This window comes from Panthera leo, chromosome E3, assembly GCF_018350215.1.
Source record: "Panthera leo isolate Ple1 chromosome E3, P.leo_Ple1_pat1.1, whole genome shotgun sequence".
Lineage (NCBI taxonomy): Eukaryota > Metazoa > Chordata > Mammalia > Carnivora > Felidae > Panthera > Panthera leo.
This window is the reverse complement of record NC_056694.1, coordinates 1,535,142-1,559,189: the sequence shown is the minus strand read 5'-3', so window position 1 is coordinate 1,559,189 and position 24,048 is coordinate 1,535,142. Positions and strand designations below refer to the sequence as shown.

General features: G+C 62.8%; 1 protein-coding gene across 4 annotated transcripts in view; it reads left to right on the top strand.

Moving 5' to 3' along the window:
• The window catches only part of MAD1L1 (mitotic arrest deficient 1 like 1), a 317,511-nt gene that overhangs the window by 114,929 nt on the left and 178,534 nt on the right, over window positions 1–24,048 (top strand). For 3 of the 4 annotated variants that reach the window (XM_042921292.1, XM_042921291.1, XM_042921290.1), the window contains one exon: window positions 8,475–8,619. In XM_042921292.1, coding sequence (XP_042777226.1) covers window positions 8,475–8,619 — 145 coding nt within the window. Of the gene's footprint in view, window positions 1–8,474; window positions 8,620–21,393; window positions 21,466–24,048 lie in introns of those variants that run through there. The other variant, XM_042921294.1, reaches the window with a different exon arrangement.

Genomic DNA, 24,048 nt, shown 5'->3' with positions numbered 1-24,048 from the left:
TTTATTTTTCTACGCTCTGTCCAGACACTTCCAGACTTGCGCTCTCAAGTCGTCTCGTCCGGTGTCGGGATTACTGCTGAGTGCCCAGCACACTGCCCCGTTACCCCGCCGCCCTCGCCGGCACCGTTCCTTCAGACCCGCCTGGGGCGGGCCGGCTGCAGGGTGACCCACAGCGACCACCCGGAAGTTTGGAAAGGCCTGTGTGTCGGCGAGTGGGTTCCTGTCTGAAGACCCCAACGAGGACGGGCTTCCGTGGCCCCCAGTCCTGCGCTGGCACGCTCCAGAGCCACGATGCGGGTGGTCGTCCGGGCGCGCCTGGGGACCCCACGCCGGCCTGCCCTGGGGGCCCTTCCGCCCCGCCCAGCACCCCTCCCGCGGTGGGGCGGGGCCGTGCTCCCACGGGTCCGACAGGCACTGGCCCTTCCTTCTAAAGGTCATCTCTGTCTTAGTTGTTAAAGTTCAGGAGGAAATAAACTGCTTAGAGCTGGCATTTCTCAAGTGTCAGCTCCCCGGGCCCTGGAGCCTGGGGTGGGGAGGAGGTAGATTAACAAGTGAGCTGCTGTGTTGACACGGAGACAGCCGGGCAGATGCTTCCCTGTCTTGGCTCCGCGAAGAAATCGTAGAAGAGAAAGTAATGATGTTGTAAAAGCTCGTTTTCTCCTCTCGTTTCTGTTGTTTGGCACGGGAAATGCGGAGATGTTTATTAGTGGGGCGCCGGCCCTCAGAGAGCTTGTCGGTCTCGGGCACCTGGGTGTCACCGGAGTGCCCGCGTGCGGCCCCCGGGCCCTTCATCCTTGACGGGGGAGCTCCTGCCCAGTGGGGAGACAGCGGCCCCCCCCCCCCCCCCGAGGGTGCCACACCTAACTGGGTATTGACTTGTGCTTTGGGTCGAGGACAGCAAAATCGATGGGAAAGCAAACGGGCAGGATGGGCTTTATTAATCAGGCACTGCCGGGCAGCTGGAAGGCGGCCGCTCCGCTCCTGGGCGCGTGGCTATCGATCGCCGGCTCGTCGGGCGCCTCAGTTTCGGAGCTGCCAGGGGGCCGCTGGCCGACACCGGGGAGGGAGGTGGGCGAGAGTCTGCCGGCTCGTCCGCCGCCTCCCGTCCCGCCTCGGCTGGGCTTCTATTGGCCTCCGGCCCCCACAGACCCAGAGGAGGCCGGCGGGAGCCCCTCCCAGGGTGGCCGCACTCTCCCCCGCCAGGCTTCCTGCCTTCCCCAGCGTCAGTCCCCGGGGAGGCGGGGGCACACAGAGCCCCTGGGAAGGTGGGACCTCGTTGCCCACGTAGCCCGACGTCAGAGCTGCCCTGGACACATCCGGAGCGGTCGCCGTCACACGGCGGGTCACGGTGGCCGTGGCTTTGGACTGGAGCCGCCCGGGTCCTTTTCGGAGGAGAGAGTTTGGGGGTCTTACAGGAAGGTGTGGAAGCGAGTGAGCGGGTGCCCAGTGATGAGTGAGGGGATGCCCCGGGGGTCGCCTCTGCAGGAAGGAGCGCAGCACGCACGGAGCTTGGGGCCAGCTGGGCCAGCAGCTGCGCTGGTGGGGAGCGCCTCGGGGGCGGCCTTCATCGCTGCTCACCTACAGCCTCGTGCTTTCCAAACCATAAATCCAGGGCAGTGAGTGGCCACCGGTGTCTGCAGGGGGCCAGACGGTCCGTGAACGGCTCCCTCTGCCCGTTTGGGCCACAGACACCATGTGGGTGAGCAGGTGTGGCTGTGTTGTGACAAAGCCTGATCTTCCAGAGGCAGGTGTGGATGGTAGTTGAGCACGGGGGTAGGAGCAGGGACGAGGCCCGGCCCCCCAGCCTGCTCGCTGTGGGACTCCTGCGTCTCCGGCACTGTGCACGGGCCCTCGTCCTCGGGGACGCTGGGGCCGGGGTGACCTCACACATGTGGAAGCCTTCCCCAGGCCGGAGAGGCCAGAGCCAGGCGTCTCTGTGGCACTTGGGATGCAGCCCCGTGCTGCCCGACCGTGGGCTTGCTCTAATTATCTGTCCCCCATCGTTCTCCTCGGGCCTGTGGCCTCGCCAGCTGGAGCTCCAGGGTGTGGGGCACCGGGGTGGGTGGTGAGCTCGTTCCGCCGTGTGCCTGGCACCCTGGCCCTGAGGGACGCGGAGCTCGCCTCGCTTGGCCTCCCCGCCCCCGTGAACTGGGGGCAGCCCTTCCTGTGCGTTTACACGTCGGCAGCTGATGGGCTACATCACCTCGCTCACTGTGGTTGGGATCGAACTGAAACCACAAGGGCAATTTTCCTTCTCGCGTCTCCGGGTCAGTCGAGCGTCCCCGGCGTGGCCTCCACGTGGGACGCACGGAAGCTCGCTCGGTTGGGGACTCCGACTGGACGAGACGCCAGGAGCGGCAGGCTCGTGCGAGCGGCGCCCTGGGAAGGGCTGGAGGTTGGCCTGCAGCCCCTGGCCTGCTGGTCCGTGGCTCCTCTGAGCGGGTCCATTATGGCCTTTGCTTTGTTTGTTCTCTGGTTTTACTTTCTGCTGTTTGGTTTCTTTTTATTTTTCAGAGAAACGTGTATGACGCTTGCAGACACTTAGGATAGGAATTTGATGGCACACACGGCCGGCCGCGTGCGTGCCCGGCCCGGGCATTGAGGCGCGCCAGGCGGAGGCTCACTGCCGCCTCGCCGAGGCAGCCCCCTCGGTGAGTCCCAGCAGGACCTGCAGACTCTGTCGTCTGCTCCCTGCCTTCTCCCCTGCACGTGGCACAAGTCCTGCCCTTGCTGTGCCGGTCAGGGCTGGCCACGGCCGCGTGGTGGGCCGGCGCCCACGTGCAGACGGGGCTCCGGGTCTGAGTAGGAGCCCGGCTGGCTCGCCACGCCCCAGCTGTGCGACCCCTGCCCACTCACCAGGGGCGCAGGGGCCCGACTGTGGCAGCACCCTTCCGTCTCTGATTCTCGAGGTCCGGCAAAGACCAGGCGTGCGTGCTGGGCCCGTGGCATGCCGGGTAGCCTGTCCGCTCAGGAGACGGGTCCCGGAGTTCCCACTTCTGGGGAGACCCTGGCTGCCACCTCCTCTGCTCTTGCCTCTCGTCCCACGTGGGGTAACATGGTGTGCGTCTCAGCCAGGGGTCTGCGGAGGAGGTCTCCCAGGCACCTGCAAGGCCGCACCCTTGCTTCTCCGCCCCAGCTGGATGCGGGGGGCAGGTGTGCCCGAGTGCCCCCGCCCCTGTGAAGGCAGGGACACGGCAGGGGAGCTCACACTTGCTTTGCACTTCGCACATGTGTCTCATTAGATTCCCTGTGGCCCGTGAGGCAGGGCAGAGATCAGTGGCTTCCTTCTTATCTGTGGGGAAACGGGAGGTCAGGCTTGGAGCTCCCGGCCAGTCAGACACCGAATGGGGTCACACCGGGCTTACTGCATCTCTCCAGCCGGGAGACTCCGGGGCCACGTCTCTGCGTCTCTCTCGGAAGCCCCTGTTAGCGTCCCGCCCGGCGAGTGCGCTGGGGCCGGCAGTGGGCGGTGCTCTGTGCTGGCTTCCAGGCCCGTGGCCCACGGTTGCCTCTGGGAGAGTTTCTGCAGCCGGTACCCGTGCACCTCTGTGAGTTCATCGTCGTCCTCCCGAGCTGCCGCGCGGCCCCCTGCCAGGTCCCCACAGGCACGGCTGCACCAAGGGTGCGCAGGGCTTGGGGCGCTCTCCCGCGGGGCGGTTCTGCGGGGGCATTCGTGAACGTGCGCGGTGCTCCTTTCCACAGCCCGTCCCTGTCTTCCGCTGGATGAGCCAGCTTCTAGAATGTTCGGCCTCTCAGCATTCCCTGCTGAGCTTCGGTGGAACCAAGACCTTGGCCGCCTCCCCCTGGTGTGTCTGCAGCCCCCGCCAGGCCCTGTGCACTCTGGGGCCAGGCCTGCGTGTGCCCGTCCATCCTGGCTTGGCATGGGTGCCCGAATGCCCCAGACAGAAAACGGGCTCACTTGCTGGATGGCGGTTTGGCCCGAGCTGCGGCCCCGTGGGGTGCACGGGGCCCGAATTTACGATCTGTAAACCGGAGAAGCTTAGAGAGCATATGTGTTAGTGGTTTGATCTGCACTCCTTGGAGCTCGAAGGAAGAGGATGCTTTCGAGATTTTGCAAAATCGTGAATAAAATCTTGTTAACGTTTTCTTAGCTTTGCACAAGAGCGTACTTGCTAGAGACCGGCGTGCGCCTGCCGTCCTAGTTCACCCCCAACAGGCTAGCTCGCGCTGCGCTGCGTGTTCTCGGGCACGTAATCGCGCGCCTGCCTGCGAACGCCGGTCCAAGTGTGCTGGTTAAAGGTTTGTTTTGCGCTCGGGTCTGGCGATGGCCGTCGGCGTGTTTGCGCCCTCCCGTGTTCCTGGGCCCACGACGGGCGCGACGCTGCATGGGGAATGGTCGTCCCTCCTGGATGGACAGCACCACCCTGTCCGGGTCCTTCCCAGAGGCGCGTGGCCGGGAGAGCACCGGCCGCGGAGGCGCGGCTGCAGGGGTCGTGTGGGGCCGGAGCCGGCATCCGAGGTCGTCTCCGAGAAGGTCATTAAAACGTCTCCTGCCGCTTCAGAGTGAGCCAGGTCCTCTGTTCCTTGAAAGTAGGCGTCCTCAGGTGAGGGTGACGGGAGGGGCCGCAACACAGAGACGGTTCTCAGAAGCTGAGACCGCGTCTCCCTCGGCAGACGCCCGCTCGGGAAGGCATTGATCGATAGGCTTGCCGACTTCTCCTTCAAGCACTAAGCACTTCATTTTGAACCCCCAGAGGCTCGCGGAAATGCCACTGACCCCAGAGTTCAACTTCAGCTTGGAAGGTAGTGGTTTAATGTTTTATGAGTATTCTCCTTTGCTTCCCAAGAAAGGCTGAGGTGGACCGGAGAGGACAGCCCGACGAGAAGGGTCAGCCGTCGGGCACTAGTGTCTCGCGTCGGGGCCGCGGGCTCGTTGCGCACGTGGGGTCCCTCTCTGCCTTTCTGCTTGTGGGGGCGGGGCGGGGCAGTCTGCTGGCCGCTGACTTGAACAACTCACTCGGGGAACTTTGGCCAGGATTTGTGGAAACGTCAGGAAAGCGTGCTCCTCTGGGAGGCCGGCCCTTCTTGGTGCCTGAGGGCCTCGCTATCCCTCGCCCTCTGTCCTGCGAGGCCAGGATCCCCGCCCCGGGGCTGGCCCCTTGAGTGTGCGGCTCACCGTTGCTCTGTCTCTGTGGAGTTTATATGCAGAAGTGTGTCCGTCCTGACTCCTTGTCCCCAACCCGTCCTGTCCTCCCTTCTCCTCTCCTCTCCTCTCCTCTCCTCTCCTCTCCTCTCCTCTCCTCTCCTCTCCTCTCCTCTCCTCTCCCCTCCCCTCCCCTCCCCTCCCCTCCCCTCCCCTCCTCCCCTCCCCTCCCCTCCTCCCCTCCCCTCCCCTCCTCCCCTCCCCTCCCCTCCTCCCCTCCCCTCCCCTCCTCCCCTCCCCTCCCCTCCCCTCCCCTCCCCTCCCCTCCCTTCCCCTCCACTCCCCTCTCCTTCTTTCCTGCTAAATGGACGCCTACATGGGGAGGGGGGTCTGCACTTCCCATCTCCCAGAGCCGTGCCCTCGGCCCCCGAACCCTGCCCTGCGTGCGAGGCAGTGGCACACCTGGGTGTTGGCTCCCTGACCGTCACGTGCCTGTTGCGGTGACTGAGTTGTGTGCGTGGACTCCCGCCCGTTTGCCCCACGCTCTCCTTTGCGGGGCTGGGGCGCTCCAGCAGTACCCCGCACACGTCTGACCTGGTAGGTCGGATGGCACCCGCCTTTTCCCTCGCTGCTTCCCGCGGCGGCTGCTCCGTGACGTCAGGGCTCTCTCTTCTCATCTCAGCTCCAGCGTGACAGGCAGCGACAACGACCTTTCATGCCACATTCTCTCGGTTGACATGAGCCACATGGTTTCTGTGCCCCATCGGCGCACGGCCCCGCGAGGTCGGGCTCGTGCTGGTCCCTGCGTTTGAGAACGGCCGGGTGCCTCCGGGCTACCGATGGTCCCGGACAAGCCTCTGTGGAGCGCGCCCCCTGTGATGCCCTGAAGAGGAGTGTGACCTGTAGTTCCGTCTCCGAAACGCTTGAGCGCGGACGAAGCCCGCAGGGCCAGCAGCCCTGAGTATGCAGGGAGTCCCTTGGCCAAGGGCAAGGGCTGGGGATACGCTCAGCTGCTCGCCCAGTGCTGACTCTGCAGGGCCATGTGTCCTCTGCCCTGTTCCTTCCGGAACATCCCGGTTCCCTGGAAGGCATTTCACCATTGGGACAGGCAGGTTCTCTTTGTTTTTTCTTCCTTTCTTCCTTTCTTTCTCTTTCTTTCTTTCTTTCTTTCTTTCTTTCTTTCTCTCTTTCTCTCTTTCTTTCTTTTTTTCCTATGTGTATTTATTTATTTATTTTTGAGATAGCGCGAGCTGGGGAGGGACAGAGAGAGGCGGGGGGACAGAGGATCCGAAGCAGACTCCACACTGTCAGCACAGAGCCCGACTCAGGGCTCAAATCCATGAACCGTGAGATCATGACCTGAGCCAAAGCCGGACGCCTAACCAACTGAGCCCCCCAGGTGCCCCTGAGGCAGGTTCCCTTTCTGACTGCCAGCCTGGGCCCCGTTGCCTTCCCATTGCCTCTCGGCCGATGCGCTGTGTCTGTGACATCCAGGACTGGGTAGTGGGCCCCACCAGGTACTGGGGGCTGAAGCCCTCTCGTGATTTAAGCACGCGGGGGATTTAAGCACGCGGAGCTGGCAGCCAGCAGACTAAGACGTGGGCGTCCTGTGCCTCGGCTTGCCTCCTGGCCGCCACCCGCTCTTGGTGGGGAACTTTCCGGTTTGACCCCCTCACGGATGTGTGGGCATCATGCTCCTACATGGGGGGACCCGGGGCTTCTCAGACTCCCCCAAGGCCGTCCCCACCAAGCCTGTGCTCGGGGCGGCTTGTCCGTGGCTCCTTATCCCTGAGCTTGGCTGGACGGTGGCTTGGCCTTGCGTGTATGAGCGAGGGGACACTGCCGGTCGGAACGCTGATTCAAGGCACTCGTGAGCTCCCACCTGGGTCCCGCGGATCTGGAGTTGATCTCAGTCCTCGATTATTAACTTGGCCTATGCACAGCGTCAAGTTGAATCAGAACTGAAAATAGCCTCTTAACGGGCCGGTTTCAAATGACTGTTTTTACCTGTCTTCTGTCTTATTTCACGTCTTTGCGGAGCACCAAGAGGAGTCAGGTGCAGCCGGTCACTGTTCCCTTGAACCCTTGAGCTACTGACGGGGGTTCCCGCGCTGGGCCGGCCCAGCCTCCTACCCGCTCCCTCTGTGACTCATGCGCACGCTCAGACTGAACTACCAGATGAGAGCAGAAACCGCACGCTCGTGCGGGAGGGAAGTGGGCTTGGCGCACGCCGCCTCCGAAGACAGCGTCCCCCGCCGTCCCCGGGAAGTGAGGTTTCCTTCAGGTCGTGGGGTCAAAGCGGAAAGGACGCGGTGGGAGGCCAGGTGTGACGTGAGCCCCCGGGCGCCCTCCCCGGCGTGGCCTGGCCCACCATGCCGCCTGTGTGAGCGCCACGTGCGTCAGCTCTCAGCACATCCTGAAGACACCATGTTTCTGCGTTTCCTTCGGAAGAGGCGCCTCCCGGCCCTGCGGGGTCCGGGGACGCCTCCCCTCGCGGCCCCTCCCCTGGTCATCGTCCCCTCCGTCAGGCCGCGGGGACGGCCACCCCGCGTGCAGAATCGCGAGGCTGCGTGGTCTCGGGAGTCAGGGGTTGTCCACGAGCGCTGGGTGCCGGCTGCCGTTTGCTGTTTAGGAACAGGTCAGGAGCAGAGGGCGGCCCCGGGCAGGACTGAGGGGCCGAGCGCGTTTTGGGGCAAAGGCCGGGCTCTGAAGGCGCTTCGGGGCTGGGCCGGGGAGTGGGGTGTTAGCCTGTGGGTGATCAGGAGCCCGGAGCCCTGACCTGGGCCCCCCTGCTGTCATCTGCCCCCTGAAGGGACGACTTGCATGGGGCTCCGGTGGGACCCACGGGCAAGGTCCGCGTGCCGGGGGTCTGGCCTGTGGGGGGGGGGGGAGGGGGAGCCGCTGCGGGGCACCCCGGCCATTGTCGGAGCCCCGCTGGCGTCCGGCGGGGCAGCGCTGGGGGAGCGGGCCCCACCTCCGGGTGGCGGGGGCTCCCCCACACCCGCGGCACATCTGGCTGCTGTGATCCGGATGGAAGTGCTTGCCGGTAATTTAGCTCATTCAGAAGTGCCGTCTCCCCGGAGCGCCGCGCTGCTGACAATTTTTCCCATTGTGTGTGGGGTTGAGTCCCCCCCTCCCCCCGCTGCCTGCCGTGTTCTGGGATCACCCTGGGTGTCTCTTTGAAATCCAGAAACTCCTGAAAAGCTCTAAGTAGCTATTCACAAGTAAGGAAATGGCAGTGTGCCGGTTGCACGTGCGGCTCTATTTTGGGACCTACGTGACGGGCTCGTCCTGGTCCCGGGGGGCCGTGGCGGGGGCGCCATCCTGCGGGCCAGGCCTCACTGCTCTGCCCTGTCTCCTTTCCCCGCAGCGCCCGTGGGCTGGAGAAGGTCCGGCAGCAGCTCCAGGAGGAGGTCCGCCAGGCCAGCGGCCAGCTGCTGGAGGAGAGGAAGAGGCGGGAGACACAGGAGGCCCTGGCCCGGAGACTCCAGAAGCGGGTCCTGCTGTTGACGAAGGTACGGGGCCAGGCGGGGGCCCGCCGTCCCGGCCTCTGCTCCCCTGGCCGGCGGCCGCCAGCGTTTCCCCACCACGTCCAGGCTTCCCGAGATCGCCGCCAGCCCGAGGGCGGTTTTAACCGCGGTGCGGAGTGTCCGGCTCCTCGGTCCGTCGGGCTCGTGTGCGGCCGCCTGGGGTCCCCTCAGAAGATGTCCGCCTCCCTGCGGAGCCGGGACTTCCTCAGGCTGTGCCTCCGTCCCGCGATGCTCGCGGGGTTCTTGAATCATGACAAAGACTCCTCCAGACCCCGGAGGTCCCTCTGGGACTTGGAGGGCCCAGGTGTGGGTCCCCTTCTGGACAGCCGTCCGGTGACCTAGCGCTCCCGGTGAGGGGCGGGGCGGCCGGGGCCGCACGCTGACCCGGGGTCACCCCTTCCCCGGGCCACGGGCGAGCGCAGCCTTCCCCTCCTTTGGTGACCAGATCCCGGTGGGTCTGTGGCCCGTGGTTTGGGGTGAGAACTCTCACCGGGGCCGAGATGCACCGGGCCTCGTGTGTGGGGCGGGCTCTCTGACCGTCCTGTGCCTGCAGAGCTTCCCATGCTGGCTGGACGGAGTCTGCTGGAGCGCGGATCAGGGTTTTCTGTGGGACGGCGTCATTTAAATGCTGCTGTGAGTGCTGAAGTTTCAGAAGACAGGGAGGAGAGAACCTGCATCTGTCCCCACACGCCCTCCAGGCACGGACGGGGTGTCCGGCTTGCTGGCCAAAAACCCCTCCCACCTGAGCCCGACCCGGCCTCGTGTGGGCTGCGTGGGCCAGTGTCAGGCCACGATGGCCCATATTGTTTCTAACGAAAACCGAGGCTCTTTGGCTCTGGGGCCACCTGGTTATGAAGGTTCTAGGGGACAAGTCGTATTTCAGCTGCTAAGCGCCCGCCAGTTTGTGGCTTCTCCAGCACGTTCCTTGCCGTGCCGTGGTGTCCCTCGAGAGCCTCGGCATCCCTCAGGGCCCTGGGTCCAGGGCTTCCCAGGTCAGGCTCAGCCGAGCTCTGCACACAGGCCCCGGGTGCCACCCCCGCAGCCTGGGCTGCCTCTGCCAGAGACGAGGACGCGGTCCCGTGGCCTCGGTGCTCGTGGACGGTTACGGGCAGGGGTTTGGAGCCGCCTTCTCGTGCCCCCACCCCCTCCCTCCCTTCCCCAGCACGTACTGCGTGCCACCAGGTCACCTGCACAGGTTCTGGGTCACGGCCCTTCTAGTGCCTGTAGTCTAGCCGGACGGGCAGAGGGACACGCGCGCACATGCCAACCGTGATGGGATTTTCGTGGGAGCAGAAGCCGCCGCTGAGCCGCGGCCCGAGGGCTCGGTTTGAGAGGGGCACTCGCAGAATTTGGCTCCGTGGAAGACGGGGGGATGGGCAGGAGCGCGGGCCGAGGGAGCTGGGGCAGGAGGCACAGCCGCCGGGAGGGCACGTCCACGGCACAGCTGCCTCGGCACGTCAGGGCTGCGTGGGCTGTCTGCGCCCGACTTGCTGTGAGCGAGAGGCCAGGATGGGCTGCGGTCCGTGACGTGGGAAGCACGGGCTTTCCCGGGGTGACGGGCAGGGGACCTTAACCTGTGACCTTGGAGAAGGCGCTCGGTCCCTCTGCGTCCCCATTTTCCCATCCCCGGGACGAGCAGCGGTGCCGTGCACCGAAGCGGCCCCGGGTGCCCGCCAGACGGGCTCCGCGGGGACAGCTCTCACGGGAGTCACAGGGAGGAGACGGAGTGGAAGTTCCCAAGGCACGTCCACCCGGGCCCGCCGCACCCTCCAGCACGCCCCCGCCCGGCACCCACCCAGAGGAAGGGAATCCGGTGCGTGGTGCGGACGTCTGCACCCCCCTGACGCAGCATCGCTCATGGCCACGCGGCCCCGGTGCCCGTCAGTGCTGGGCAGGGGAAGGAGGCGCCGGGTAGGTGCCCGACAGGTTATCGTTGAGCCACGGGAGAGAAGGAAACCCTGCCCGTGTGTGACACCATGGGCGGGCCTGGAGGACACCGCCGAGCGACACGACACAGCGAATCTTCGGACGCGGGGAGCAGGTTGGTGGCTGCCAGAGACAGGCTGGATGTGGACGAAATGGGGGTGGGGGGGCACGAGGGACGGACCTCCAGACGGGATACGAGTTCTAAAGGGAAAACATGAGCCACGGGTGCAGAGCATCCCCTCTTTGTGGGGGGCCCCGGGTCACCCCGTGCCGTGGGAAAGCAGCCCCCCATCCTGGACCAGGGGTGCCCTGCGTGTGAGGCCGCGTGAGAGCGCTGTCGCACGTGGGCAGTGGAGTGTGCGGCCCTCTTAGGAAAGGAGGCTTCGCGAGGGTTCGTGGAGGGCGTCCGGGGTGAGGCTGGTTGGGCAGGTCGGCGGTCACCCTGGTGGAGCTTTGCCGGTGGTGGGTGCGTGTGGCTCATTCCGTCCTCCTCCAGGGCCTCGTGAACGGCGGGCCGCCGGTGGCCTGAGCCGTGGGACATGGCCTGGAGCGCCTTGTCTGCCGCCTGCCCGTCCCGCACGTGCACCGCTCAGAACCACAGCTGGGGCACGGTGTCCCGCCTGGATGTGCGCACGGGCTGCGTCTCTGTTCCCCGTCGGTCCGGAAGGCACCTTCTCCAACCCTCCCCTGGGGACACCCCCTTCTTACCCCAGGCTCCCATGGCGCCTTGGCCACAGGGTGTTGTGGCTCGTCCAGCGGTCTTAGCGGGGAGCCTATGACTGCTGCTGTGTGTGCAGGGGGCACGTGGAGCTCCGTCTTCGGGGCTGTCTGGCCAGTGTCGTGGCGAGCTCTCACAGCTTCCGTCCCGTTTCGTGTCCAGCTGGGTGGGTGACTGCTGTTCCCGTGGGGCTTGCTGATGGCGTCTTACTTGATTTCAAACCATTCGTGTTTTTATTTTTAATAAAACTTATTTTCTGGAATAGTCTGTGATTTAGACCAAAATGGTCTCGGAACGGTCGTCACTGCTCAGGGACCAGGCCTGACCAGGGCCGTTGACTGAAGTCTGTGCCGTCCTCCTGTTTGCTTCATTGCCCCTCAGCCCTTTCTCTGCCTTGGACCCCCCCACGGTGAGTCGTCACCTCTCCTCGGGCCATGACAGTTCTCGGACTCCTTGCGTGGATGAGTCCGTTGCCAGGAATGCGGCGCGGGCTTCCCGTGGCAGGTGCTGGACGGGGGTGTGTCCGAGGCTTTCCTCCCAGGCCCCTGGGGGACGGGGCAGCCCTGCAGGGAAGGGCCCCGGCCGTAGCCTGACTTCCCCGTGTGGACGCTGGCCTCGCTTACCCGGCTGTGCCGGGTCAGCCGGGTCTCTCCCTCCACGGTGCACGCCACACCTGGGGGCTGGGGGTCACGCCCCTCCTAGAGGGCGCAGTAGCTCCATTCTGGACTCTTCTGCGTGAGGTTCGACTCTGCTTTCTGTTTATCCATTAATTCAGACACGCGTATCAGGCGGCCTCCCGGGGATGTGTTGTAGGTTTGGGTTTTACCGCCGCGCTGCTTGAATTTGTCCCGTTGGCCGCCGGGAGCTCTTTCAGTCATCAGTGTGGGGGTGTACCCCCCCCAACTTCCCTGCTGTCGGGGGCCGCCAGGTGCCCTGGGCTCATCCAGGCGTGTCCCACCCACCCCGGTGCCAGCCAGGGTGGCAGGACCCCATCCCCTTCCCTGGAGAACGGCGTCAGGATCCGCGAGCCGCGTGAGTGCGCTGCTTCTCCGTGGCCCTCCAAGCTCACAGGGCCGGGAAGCGTGTGTCCCAACTCACGTGTGCACACGCGTCTGTGAACGTTTCCCCGTGTTTCTTCCCCGAGCTCTCATGAGCCAGACGCGTGTTCCCATGGACGTGCCCGCCTCCAGCCCACAGCACGCGGGTCATCCCAGCCCCTCTCCTGCCGCCCTGACCCCCGACTCCCACCCCCCACCCCCCACGACACCTCACCCAGCGTGTTAGCCCCGGGTGATGACTTTGTATCTTCAGCTTTTTGTTTTTGCTCAGTAATCGTTGATCACTGGGAGTTGCGAGGATAGCACAGGAGGGTCCCTTAACCCGTCACGGTTTCCCCGGTGATGACGTGACATGTAATTTTCGTACCACGCTCTGATCCTGGTGCACGCGTGTGTAGATCCGCGTGGGCACCCCCGCCCTCAGGGTGCCAGACGGCCTCCCCTGCAGGCGCGGTCACACCCTCCCCTCCCGCACCCTGGCATGGCAGCTGCTCATCTGTTTTCAAGAACGTGGTCAGCGTGGAATCATACGGCGCGTGGCCCTTTGAGACTGGCTTTTCCCCTCGGCGTGTGGCCCTCGTCCACCTGGGTCGCGCTTGGGTCAGCAGGTGGTCCTTCTTTGTTGTCGAGCGGGACTCTGCACCGCTCAGGGCGTTTCGTAGTTTCCAGGTTTTGCTGTCACAGATACAGCTGCTCGAAGTGATGGCCCACAGGTTTCGTGCGGACCTGAGTGTTCATCTCTCGGGGCGGGTGCCCAGCAGGGCGCTCGTGGACCCTGCAGCGTGGCCCCCTGGGAGTCCCCGACCCCCGGGCCTGTGTCTCCAGGGATGGGCCGCTCCTCGCTGGGCCGGAGGTGGTGGCTGGGGCTCCCACTCGGTCTGCAGGCGGGGGACCGTGGCGTCGCCAGGCGAGCCAAGTTCTTCCTTATGAGGAGCCCCTGTTCGCCAGGTTTCCATGGCTGCTGTGGTGGTACCATAGCCGTGGCAGTGGGACTGGCACGAGTGTGTCATCTGGCAGTTGTGGGCAGGCCCGGCCGCGCCCTGGGCCCCAGACCCCACCAGCCCGCGGCAGGTACCGGCCTCACCCTTGCCAGCCACCGGGAGAGTTTATGCCCGGCTCGCTGGGCTTGTCGTGGAACTCGGTTGCGTGGTTGTAGGACCACGGGTCCTGTTCCGTGCCAGCTGTCCTCACCGCTGGCGCCGGCTCGCGTTCTTGCTCACGCTCTCCCTGCGGTCCCTCCAGCAACAGGCCGCTGATGTCCCGTCACGGTTCACGTCTCGGCGGCTTCCTTTCCCGGCTGCGCTGGCGAAGTTCCCTGCTTCTCCGAGCTCACGCGGCTTGGCCGGCATGGGCGGCGTGGTCCCGTAGTTTTAGGGTCCCGGACGTAATTCCATCTGCAGAAACCTCCTGGCCTGGCCTGCCACGCGTGCGGTCAAGGGCGGGAGGTGCTGTAGACGCCAAGACTCGGAGGTTCAGGCGCCTGCCAGGCCGGCAGACTGCCCGATGCGGGGAGTGGGCCTGCGCGGCGGGCCGGGGTGGGCCGGAGGGCTGTGCCACCCGGAAGGGGCACCCCAGCCGCCGGAGCCCGAGAGAAGCCGGCATCACTCACACGAACGTCCTGTGGGTTTGCAAAGTACTCTTAACTTCTGTGTGTCGGAGGGGGCGGTGGGGCGGCTCAGGGAAAAGCAGTCCCTTGCGCGGGCCGGTGCGTCCTGCGTTCACAGCGAGTGAGTCCCCTGGGACGGTCGGCCCGCTGCCTGTCGACAGGAGAAAACGTGGAGCGCTTCGGAGACTCCCTGTTGCCGGGCACAGTGGCCATGCCCTGTACCCCTGTTTCCGTAGGCGTCCTGCTGAGCGAGCACCACACCCTCTCTGTTTGCCGAGATCACTGGGGTTCTCACTGACACGCGTGGTTCCCCCGCCCCCCCTTAGAATCCCCGGGGGAGTCCCCGTCCACACAGGCGCCTCATGACGGTGCCGGGAGGTGTGACCCCCTCCGTGCTCAGACCGCGCCCCGCCTTTGTGAGTAGGAAGCACCCGGCTCCCTTCTCGGGCATTTTCTGTCGTGCAAGGTCACCGCTCGGGTCCCGAGGCAGCAAATTTCCATTCTTCCTGTCTCAGCAGGTTGGAAGCCAGTGGCACTTCCTGGCCTAATTCGGTCTTCGCCCTGACCCGCTGCGCTCACCGGCCTTGCTGAGTTAGGGCGAGAGTGGGTATTGATTGCCTCGCGCTGACTGATGGCTTATACTGACTGTCGCTCGAAGGCACGCTCCCGACGGGTCGATACCAATCTCCTGCACAGCCCCGGGCCCGGCTCACGGGGACCCGGCTCGCCAGCCAGCGGGGTGATGAGGCTGTTCATCAGGCCCGACTGTGCAGGGGCGCGGCCAGCCTGCCGCTCCCTGCTCGGTGCCCGGTGCACGTCCACCTTCACCTTCGAGTGACCTGGGCTCCGCAGCGTGTCAGACGCTAGCCCGGCGGCTCCTGTTCAGATGCTTCCTCGTCAGGGCACCTCCGGGGTGTTTTGGTTGCTGGCCTTTCCCTGTCCTCGGCCGTCCCCCGGGACAGAGCGGTGTGTGTGCTGCGCCTGCCGCGCGGCGGGGCCGCAGCGTGGGCTCTGGGCTCCCGTGTCCACCGAGGGCCCTGCTTGTGTGTTTGACATTTCGGTACGCAGTGCTTGGAGTGCGCGGTTTTATTTTGAGACCTTATTAAGCGGCTCTCGTCTAAGGGTTTAATTGTTACTGATAGCTAAGAGTGTAATCACCTTGGTAAAATACCACGACTATTTTAAGCGATTGAAAATTGCCTTCCAGAAGTGGGTGAACACAAACCATTTTCCTATTTGAGATGAGCTATTTCCAGTGGGCCCCTAATATTCCACAATATGGTTATAGAATCTTGTTATTTATAGAAGCCGAGCAGTTAAAGGTAGGTTTTTAGCGAGAAATTAAAAAACCAAATGAAAACAGAAGCTTAACTCTTTTCTACATCCTAACCGTTCCCTGACCCCAGATTCCAGAGTGCAGTGGTCTTCGAGAGGAGGGCACAGGTCACTGGGCCTTACTTACAGGGGGAGTCAGAGTCCGTGGTAGGTAGTGATGATGTCCCGCCTTTGAAAGGTCCCTGAGTGGGGTGGTGGTCCTCCTGGGTGGTGGTCTCGGTGGGGTAGACATCCTGGGGGCGGAGAGTGGTGGCCCCATCTGTGTCGGGCATGCAGGGGTGTGGAGTGCTGGCTGGCTGAGGATGCCCACGTACAGTGTCAGCAGGACTGCAGGCCGTTCTGTGGACACCCGACCCCGTGCGTGGCCCAGAACCTGGGTCTGCCCCATACCCTTGAGACTCTTGAGACTCTGGCCTCAGTCGTGCTCGGGGGGGGGGGGGGGGCGGGGGCAGAACGCGTGGGAGCTGGCCCTCCCCATGCAGGGTTTAGGGGCTGATTGCCCTTTGCTCCTGAAGTTGTACGAGTTCTCTCCTTATTCTGAACACGAACCGCTTGTCGGAGACGCGGCCGCAGCATCTCCCGGTCTGCGGCTTTGCTGCTTCTCTGAATTGTGTCTGTTGACGAGTAGCAGCTTTTAATGTTAGCGCAGTCCAGCGGACTGATTTCGTTACCGTTCTGCTGACGCTTTCAGAGCCTTGGTGAGCTTAATGACCGTGATCTTTGCTACCAGAGTCATGGGGATAGTTAACTGTGCTCTTCTAACTGCTTTATGGCCTCACCTTTTACGGGTGACCTAACTTGGCCTGCACGTGTCAGGATCATTTTTCCCCAGATGTTAACTGGACTTACGCTCGTGGTCGTCTGGTGGCATATACAAACGCTGAGTCGTTATGTTGCCCGCCTGAAACTAATGCTACGTGTCGGTTATGCCTCACTTAAAATTTTTTAAAAGATTATTTTCTCGGACTGCCCGGGTGGCTCAGTCGGTTAAGCATCCGACTTCGGCTCAGGTCACGATCTCTCAGTCCGTGAGTTCGAGCCCCGCGTCGGGCTCTGTGCTGACGGCTCAGAGCCTGGAGCCTGTTTCTGATTCTGTGTCTCCCTCTCTCTGACCCTCCCCCGTTCATGCTCTGTCTCTCTCTGTCTCAAAAATAAATAAGAACATTAAATTTTTTTTTAAAGATTATTTTTTCTCTGTTGAATATGCAGTTGGCCCAGGAGCATTTACTGAGAGATGTCCCTTACCCTGTGTGGTGTCATGTGGCCATAACCAGCCACCAGGCACTGGGCATGGGGAGTCCAGCCTCTGGGTTCTCTGTTCCGTGGGCCCTTTCTGTCTTTTCGCCAACACCACTCTGTGTCCATTTATGATGTGTTAATACCTGGTAGCGAACCTTCGAAATTGTTGTTGTTCTTTAAGATTTTGGCTAATTTTGGTCCTTTGCTTGTCCTTACGCATTTCGGAATCAGAGTGCTAATTTATGTGGAAAACTCTGCTGGCACATGATAAGGATTCAGGGAATTTGTAAATCGGTTTGGGAAGAAATGACACCTGAACTTTGTCTTCTGAATGAGAACATCGTAGATGCATACTATTAGGCATTTCCCTGCATATTTTCTATTTTGGGTGCAGTGTTGACGGTGTCTCTGAGAATCTCGTGTGTGTTACTGGTGTCTGCACACGCACTGACCGTGTGCGCAGCAGTCCTGCCGACCTCGCTACGTGGGCAGAGACGAGCCTCGTGTCGGTGCGTAACCCCGGCACGCCTCTTCCTCTCGGGTCCTCGTGCCTTTCCTTGTTTGTCCTTTCCCTGTCTTCTTGACGTGGCCGCCAGTCGGCTGTCACGCGGAAGTGACAGTGGTGATGTCCCTGACTCATGCAGATCTCCGGAAGCTTCAGTAATTCACCGCCGAGGATGACACATGCTGTTTGTTTCTCGTAGATACTCTTCATTGCGTTAATGGAATCCCCTGCTATGTGTTGTTTCGTTTCTTTTCTTCAAGATTTTTTTTTTTTAAACAATCTCTACACTCAACGTTGGGCTCGAACTCACAGCCCTGAGATCAAGAGTTGCACGCTCCGCTGACAGAAGCCAGCCAGGCACCCCCTTTGCCGTTCTTTTCTAAGAGTTTTTATCAAAAATGCCTACCACATCAGTTTCGACGTGGGTTATTTTTATTGCGTTCCGTTCAAGCATCTTCTCACGTTCTCTCTGGATGTGCACAAGCTGACCTTCAGGCAAGGTTTCCTGTGCTCGGAGCACAGCGCAGGCAGATGGGAAGCTGGAAAGGGATCGGAAGATCCCAGACTCGCTCACCTCTCCTCGGCCCTCTCGTCCCACAGGTTGCGGTGGAGCGAGTCCCGCGCACCAGGCTCTGCGCCGGGCGCTTGTGGGCCGGGGCCGCTGCACAGCCTCTTGCTCGCAACCCGAGGGCGCCTCCCTCTAGGGCACAGAGCAGACCAGTGGGAGCCTGGAACGCTGCGGGGGGTTTGCTGAGCGCTGCAGGCAGCTAGGGAAGGAGCGCCCGGGTGAACCTCCCGTGCCAGGGCTTGGTCGGTGGCTTTGAGTTTTGTTTAACAACTACGGATCCGCAGGAAGTCGTGAAGGTGGTGGACAGGCCCCACATATCTTTCCCCCAGCTTCTGCCGTGAAAACCTATCCCGTGATTACAGCACAGTATTAAAACCAGGCGCTTGGTGTTTGTGGTGTGTGTGTGTGTGTGTGTGTGTGTGTGTGTGTGTGTGTGTGTGTGCGTGCGCGCGCGCGCGAATGCGTGTGTGTAGGGGGCTCTGTGTCATGTGAGCCCATGTGCAGTTTCGCCAAAGTGCCCCCGCCGCAAGGACCTTCTGCCTGCTGCCCTCAGAACCACACCCACCCATCACCCCCTACTCTGTTTTCTGTCTCTGCTGTTTTTGGCATTTCAACGATATTAAGTAAATGGAATCATATAACGTGTGGTGTATTCGAATTGTTTTTCAATTAACAGACTCTATTTTTTCGAGCCATTTATGTTTATAAGAGCAAGAACCAGAGAGTACAGACCTCCCCTGATCCTCTTCCTCTGTCTCAGTGATGGCTGTCCTGCTACTAACACCTTGCATCAGTCGGGTCCGTGTGTCACAACCGATGAACCGTGACGGCGACGTTATGATTAATTGGGTCCACAGCCTACGTTAGTGCCGGCTCTCAGCCTCGTGTGTCCTGTCGTTTGACAGATGCGTGCTGTCGTGCGTGCAGCATGGCGGTGTCACCTCACAGAACGCTGTCACCGCCCTCACATCCCTGTGCCCCGCGTGCTCACCCTCCTTCCCCCCCCCCCCCCCCCCCCCCCCCCCCGAGCCCGGGCGGCCGCCGATGTGCCCCCGTGTCTGTAGCTGTGCGTTTTCCAGAACATCACACGGTCGGAGTCGTGCAGCGTGGAGCCTTTCCAGACGGGCTGCTCTGGCGGTATGTTTTCAGGGTTCCGCCGTGTCTGCTCACGGCCGGGTGGCTCGTTTCTTCCTAGCGCAGGCTCCCGCTCCGTTGTCTGGGCGCGACGTAGCCTACCTGTGCGCTCACTTGGCGAGGACGAGCTGGTGCGCCCAGGCCTTGGCGGTTTTGAAGGACGCTGCAGTAAACGCTTGTGTGGGAGTTTTGTGTGGATGCGCAACGTCGACTTGCGTGTCTGGATCGCGCGATAAGCGTTTCGCTTTGAACGCTTTCGCCACCAGCCGTGCTGGAGGAAGCCGTGCCTTCTTGTGAAGCTTTTCACACACAGTGTTTTTGTTTTTCTCCTCTTTTGTAGAAGCTCTACGAGGTGGGGGTGTTGCCGTGTTCCCGACGGGGTCACGGGCCACTGGAGGCTGGAGCCACGCGCGTCGGGCCTGGCTCCTCCCCGGACTCTGCTGATGACCTCTGCCCTCAGGCCTCCCTCATCGGTCAGGTCACCTCAGGCTTCTGTTTTCATTTCACCCCTGAGCGTAATTGGGTAATAAACCTTCCGGGAGCCTGAAAGTGGCACTCAGGGCACCTGTCTGCCTTTCCCGGGTGACCGTGCGTGTGACCTGAGGTGGCACCATCCGGAACTAGGGCCATGAGAGGAGGAGGAGGAGCCCTGAGCGGGGAGGACTGCTTCTGGGGGAGGCGCCCCGGGTGAGGATGAGCCCTGGGCTGGGAGGAGTGCAGTGTGGGGAAGAGCCCTGGGGGGAGGGGAGCCCCGGGCAGGGAGCAGATGCTGATGGGGGCACCTCCCCACGTCCCTGGGTGTAACGGCGGGGTCCCTTTGCCGCAGCAGCTGCCCTGTCCGTGGCCACAGGCTCCTCCCTCTGGGGGGCCTGGGCTCGGGTGGGTGGCTGGCAGCTCGACATCATGGCCTTCAGTCTCCGTGAAAGCGCATCGCGTCCATTTCTCTTGGGAAAGACCTTAAACCTTGGCTGCTTTCGCGCCCTGTCCTCATTTTCTTCCTGCGTCCTCCTTCTGAGCCCTCGAGTCTCCTAATCTTATTAAGGGATTTCTCTTGTATGCCTTCCTTTTAATGCTGCACGTTCCGGGTCTCAGCGTGGAAGGAAATACTTAACACGCCCAGTGCCTGTCCTGTCTTCCGAGAAACAGTCCTTCTAAGCGCCCAGAGTGCCTTCTCGTGCTCCCCTCGCCCCGTGCGGGGCGCTGGCACCGGTGGTGCGGGTCGTGAGGGTGCAGTGCCCCCGAGGCCCAGTTTGGGCTCTGGTTGCCCATCCTGCCGTGCGCCTGCCCCCACCCAGAGCCGGCCCCCCGCACGCTCTGTTCCGCACGGTGGTGAGCGCTCCACGCGGAGGTGCCGAGGGGCCTTCCTCTTGACAGTGGGTTTGACACCATCAGGTGGCCGTGGAGGTGGGCGGGGACGCGCCTGCTTGGGGTAGGCGGTCCGTGCCTCTGGGTGCGGTCTGTTCTCACGGTTCTGGCGTTTCTGAGGAGGAAGGGCCTCTACGCCACAGCACCGTCCGCACCGCCCTACCCCGGGACCTGCGCCGTCAGGGTGGCTCATACACACACGTGCCCTCGATGGTGTCCTGGGGCCCGTTGACCGGGCACGTGGTGTGGGAGGCCTCGCCAAGGTGTGCCAGGCTGAACCGGACCGGTGCCCTCGGTCCCTCTGACTGCAGATGAGGAGGCTTGACCAGACCCGCCCTTTCCGGGGCACCCTGGCCTTCTGTGCCGTCCCCCCTCGTCTCTGTCCCGGTGCACAGCCTGCCCCTTCAGGCAGGACTCGCGTAGCTGTGGAGGGCACGCCACGTGGCCCGGCAGCGTGCGGAGTGTACGCCTCATCACCCCCGCCTCCTCCGCGGTAGAGGTGAGCGCCCCCCAGACCAGAGAGGTTAAGCAATCCTGGTGGCTCTGCACTGCCTCCTCGGAGGTGCACATACAGATCAGGTGGGATCTCGTCAAAAGGCAGGGTTTGAGTAAGCAGTTCCGTGCCGGGCCTCAGATCCTGCCCGTCACCGGCTCCCAGGTGGTACGCGAGCTGCGGATCAGCGGGTGGTGCCGGACGTCAGAGTCCCGTCCGCTTCAGAGACAGTGCAGTGGGGACCTGTGATCGACCAGGGCCGGGATTGTGGCGCAGCCGAGTCATCGGGCCCGTGTTGAAATGTGCTTTTATCCGCACGGTGCCAGGCTCAGATGCGGACAGTGGTCTGGAGCGTAGCCGGCTAGGTGTCTGCAGATATCTGCAGGCCCCCCCGCTGTCCACACCCAGTCCTGGTCTTTGTCACCCCCTGCTCGCCTCCAGCAACCACGGTCCTGTCCCCCTCTATCCCCTCCGCCCCCAGAGGAGCTCGCTCACTGTTGGTCCGTTTACTGGTCTTGTAGAAACGCTGACCGAGTGCCCTCCCGGTGCCCGTCCAGCTGTCCCCACACCTGCACCCTGCTGTCCTGCCCAGGCTGTTAGCTCCCGAGGCGTGGGGCCTGCAAAGCGGAGCTGCTAGATCTTCCATGAATTGGGGTCTGGGAGCCCCCCCGCCCCTCCCCCACCGCTGCATGGGCAGGGCCCGGGCATGATTGAAATTCAGGCTCAGATTCAGGCCTTGCTTCTGTCTTACTTGAAATGCCTCCCTTCTCTTTTGTCTGATCCTCGAAGAAAGTCTGCAGGAGGGAGCGGATGTCACCCGGCCCGTGGTTTCTGATTTAACATCTGTTCCTCTTAGTGCGACAGCGCCCCTCGTCCTCCCACAGGTGAGCAGGAGCCTCTCGGCTTTAAAGTTTAATTTTCAGGTGTTAATATATTGTCCTTTCAGTTTACCTCTCCAGGCTGACATTTTTGTTATCTCCATTTTGTTACATCCAAGAAGGTCGGCCTGTTTTGTTATGGGAGCGTGCCGTTTGCGCAATTCATTAGAAAGCCAGACTTGTCACAGGTATTCTTGCTTTATCCACTGAGGGGGCAGTGGACCCAGGTTGCGGCAGAAAAGACCTAGAGAGAAAAGCAATTTTAGGGAATATAATAAAATCAAAGCAAAGTGCCTTTTATCCCTCTGCAGTTTGAAGACACTGATGAAGATGGGGGTTGCGGGGGCGCAGAGGGGGGGCGTGTGGGGGGCCGCGTGGGGCTTCCTCCCGGCAGTGCCTGGGCTGGGGAGGACGGGACCCCGAGGGGCCGCGAGGGGAGGGCAGGCGTGCCTTCTTGCTTCTCACTCGTCGGGGCAGGGCTGGCCCCGCGCCCGTGGCCTCTCGGCCCCGCTCGTTGGGCCGTGTTCGCGCCGTTTGGAGGCTGTGTTCTGCTGCCTCCAGATACCCTCGTCTCCTTTCCTCCCCACCCTCCGTACGCTCTAGGAGAGACCACAGCCCTGGCCCCCGCCCCGCCCGTGCTGGGGCTGCAGCAGCCTCGGGGGTGCGCTGGCAGTGTAGACCTAACGGTGCCTTCGCCGAGGGCCACGAGTTTGGGGAGACGGGGCGGCGCCCTGCCTCCAGGCACGCGTGGCTCTTCCACAGTGGCCTGCGTGGTGTATGTGTGATCAGAGGCCCTGTGCTTTCCTGTTTCCCCGGGCTGACTGCCCGTGTCCCCATTCCGCGAATGGCAGATGAGATCCCAATAGCTTAAAAAAGTTAAAACTGGTGCCGCCTGGCTTTGGTCGCAGGAGGCGACTAACTCACGCCCTTTGCACAAGACCACTGGCCCCGGATCTGCGGCTCCCTGGCGTACGTGTGCCGTCGGAGCTAGGAAACCATGGCCTCATCCAGCGGGCGCCGCCTGGGCCCAGCACCTTCTCCTCGTGCTCCGCCTGGAACGTGCTATGTTGGGCGCGGTGGACCAGACATCCCCCCGCCCATGCCCCTGCCTCCTGGGCCCCCCGCCATCCCTCCGCAGGCCTCTGGGCCTTTGCTGGTGCTTCCTCCCTGCTTCTTTGGCTCTCGGCCTCCCCAGCTGCTGCCTGTCCTGTCATCTTTGTTTCTCTCTCCTGAGAAGGAAGGGCCTTTTCTGTTTTGTTCAACAGCAGTTAGCTTGTAGGAAGCTTTTCGTGTACAGTAGGCACCCGGCAAACGTCTGCTGCCTGGAGCCCCTGGTAGGTGACGGGCAGCGTCCCACCTCTGTTTCTGGTCTCTGGCCCCGCTCACTGCCTTTGCCTCTGAGCGGCCCCCTCCTGCCTGCCTTCGGCACTTGTGCTGTGCCCTGTGTGTGTGAGGGCTCGCTGCCCCTGCCAGAGGGCTCCCGAGAGCATCCCTGTTGCCACCCCTCCCGCCTGCCCCCTGGGGGGTGTTCAGGGCCCACGGAAGTGCTCGTGGGGAGGTGGTAGACACAGGCACGTCTGGGTTGGTTGCAAGGACTTAAAACCAGCAACTTGGAAAATGGCCACAATGACAGTTAAAGGAACAGCAGCGCCCAGTGCAGAGGCCAGGAAGATGAGCTGCTCTGGGGGCGCCGATGCCCAGGGCAGGGGGGTGGGGAATGGGGCTCTGCCCAGGACTGGAGGCTTGGAGATGCCCCCCATCCCTTCTTCAGGTCCTGGGGGTGGCCCGTGGGTGGTGCAGGGGGGCCTGGTGCCTGGCTCTCAGCCTGGTCCCTGCTGCCCCGCGCCTTCCAGAAGGCCCCCGTCCCGTCCCCCCGAGCATACCTGCAGGCCGCTCCTTGTCCTCTCCCGCCTGAGGCCCCAGGCCAGCTGGAGCTCTTACCCACCGTTTTCTCCACTTACTCTGTGCCCTTTGTGAAAAGTTTGCCACGTGTGCGCCGATGTGTGCATATGTACCTGACACATGTCGGTGATGAAATACTAACTAACTGAATCTGAGTACATTTGCCTGGGAAGTCTTTAAAAACCAAATGATTTCTAAAAACTAGGGTGAGTAGGATCTCCTGTTTTTCTCGCACCCCTGGGTAGTCCTGGGCACGCCCTGGGTCACAGGTGCCCGGGAGGAGGTGACCACTGGGTCCCTCTGAGGCGGAGGAGCTGGGTCTCCGCCATCAGACGGGCCTGGGGGCCACCGGGTCGCTGCCATTGCTTGTGCTGCTCGCGGACGGGGAAGCAGACGGTGGCCTCTCGGACGTCCCCTGCTCTGTCTGTCTCCGTTTATCGTCACTTTGGCTCTTGCTCCTCTGAGGCCGGCCCTCGAGTCCCAGCCGGCTGGTGACCTGCCTGGGCACGAGCCCGCACAGGAGGCACTCCGTGCTGGCGGGGCAGGAATGGTGCTCACCGGCCGCGGCTGTGTTTCTTAGGTGCATCTGTGCCAGCAGGTGAAACCCGGTCCCCGAGTCCCGACACGTGTCCGTGAGCCCTGGCGGCTCTAGCCGGCCGCGTCCCCGTGCCCGTCAGCTTGTCCAGG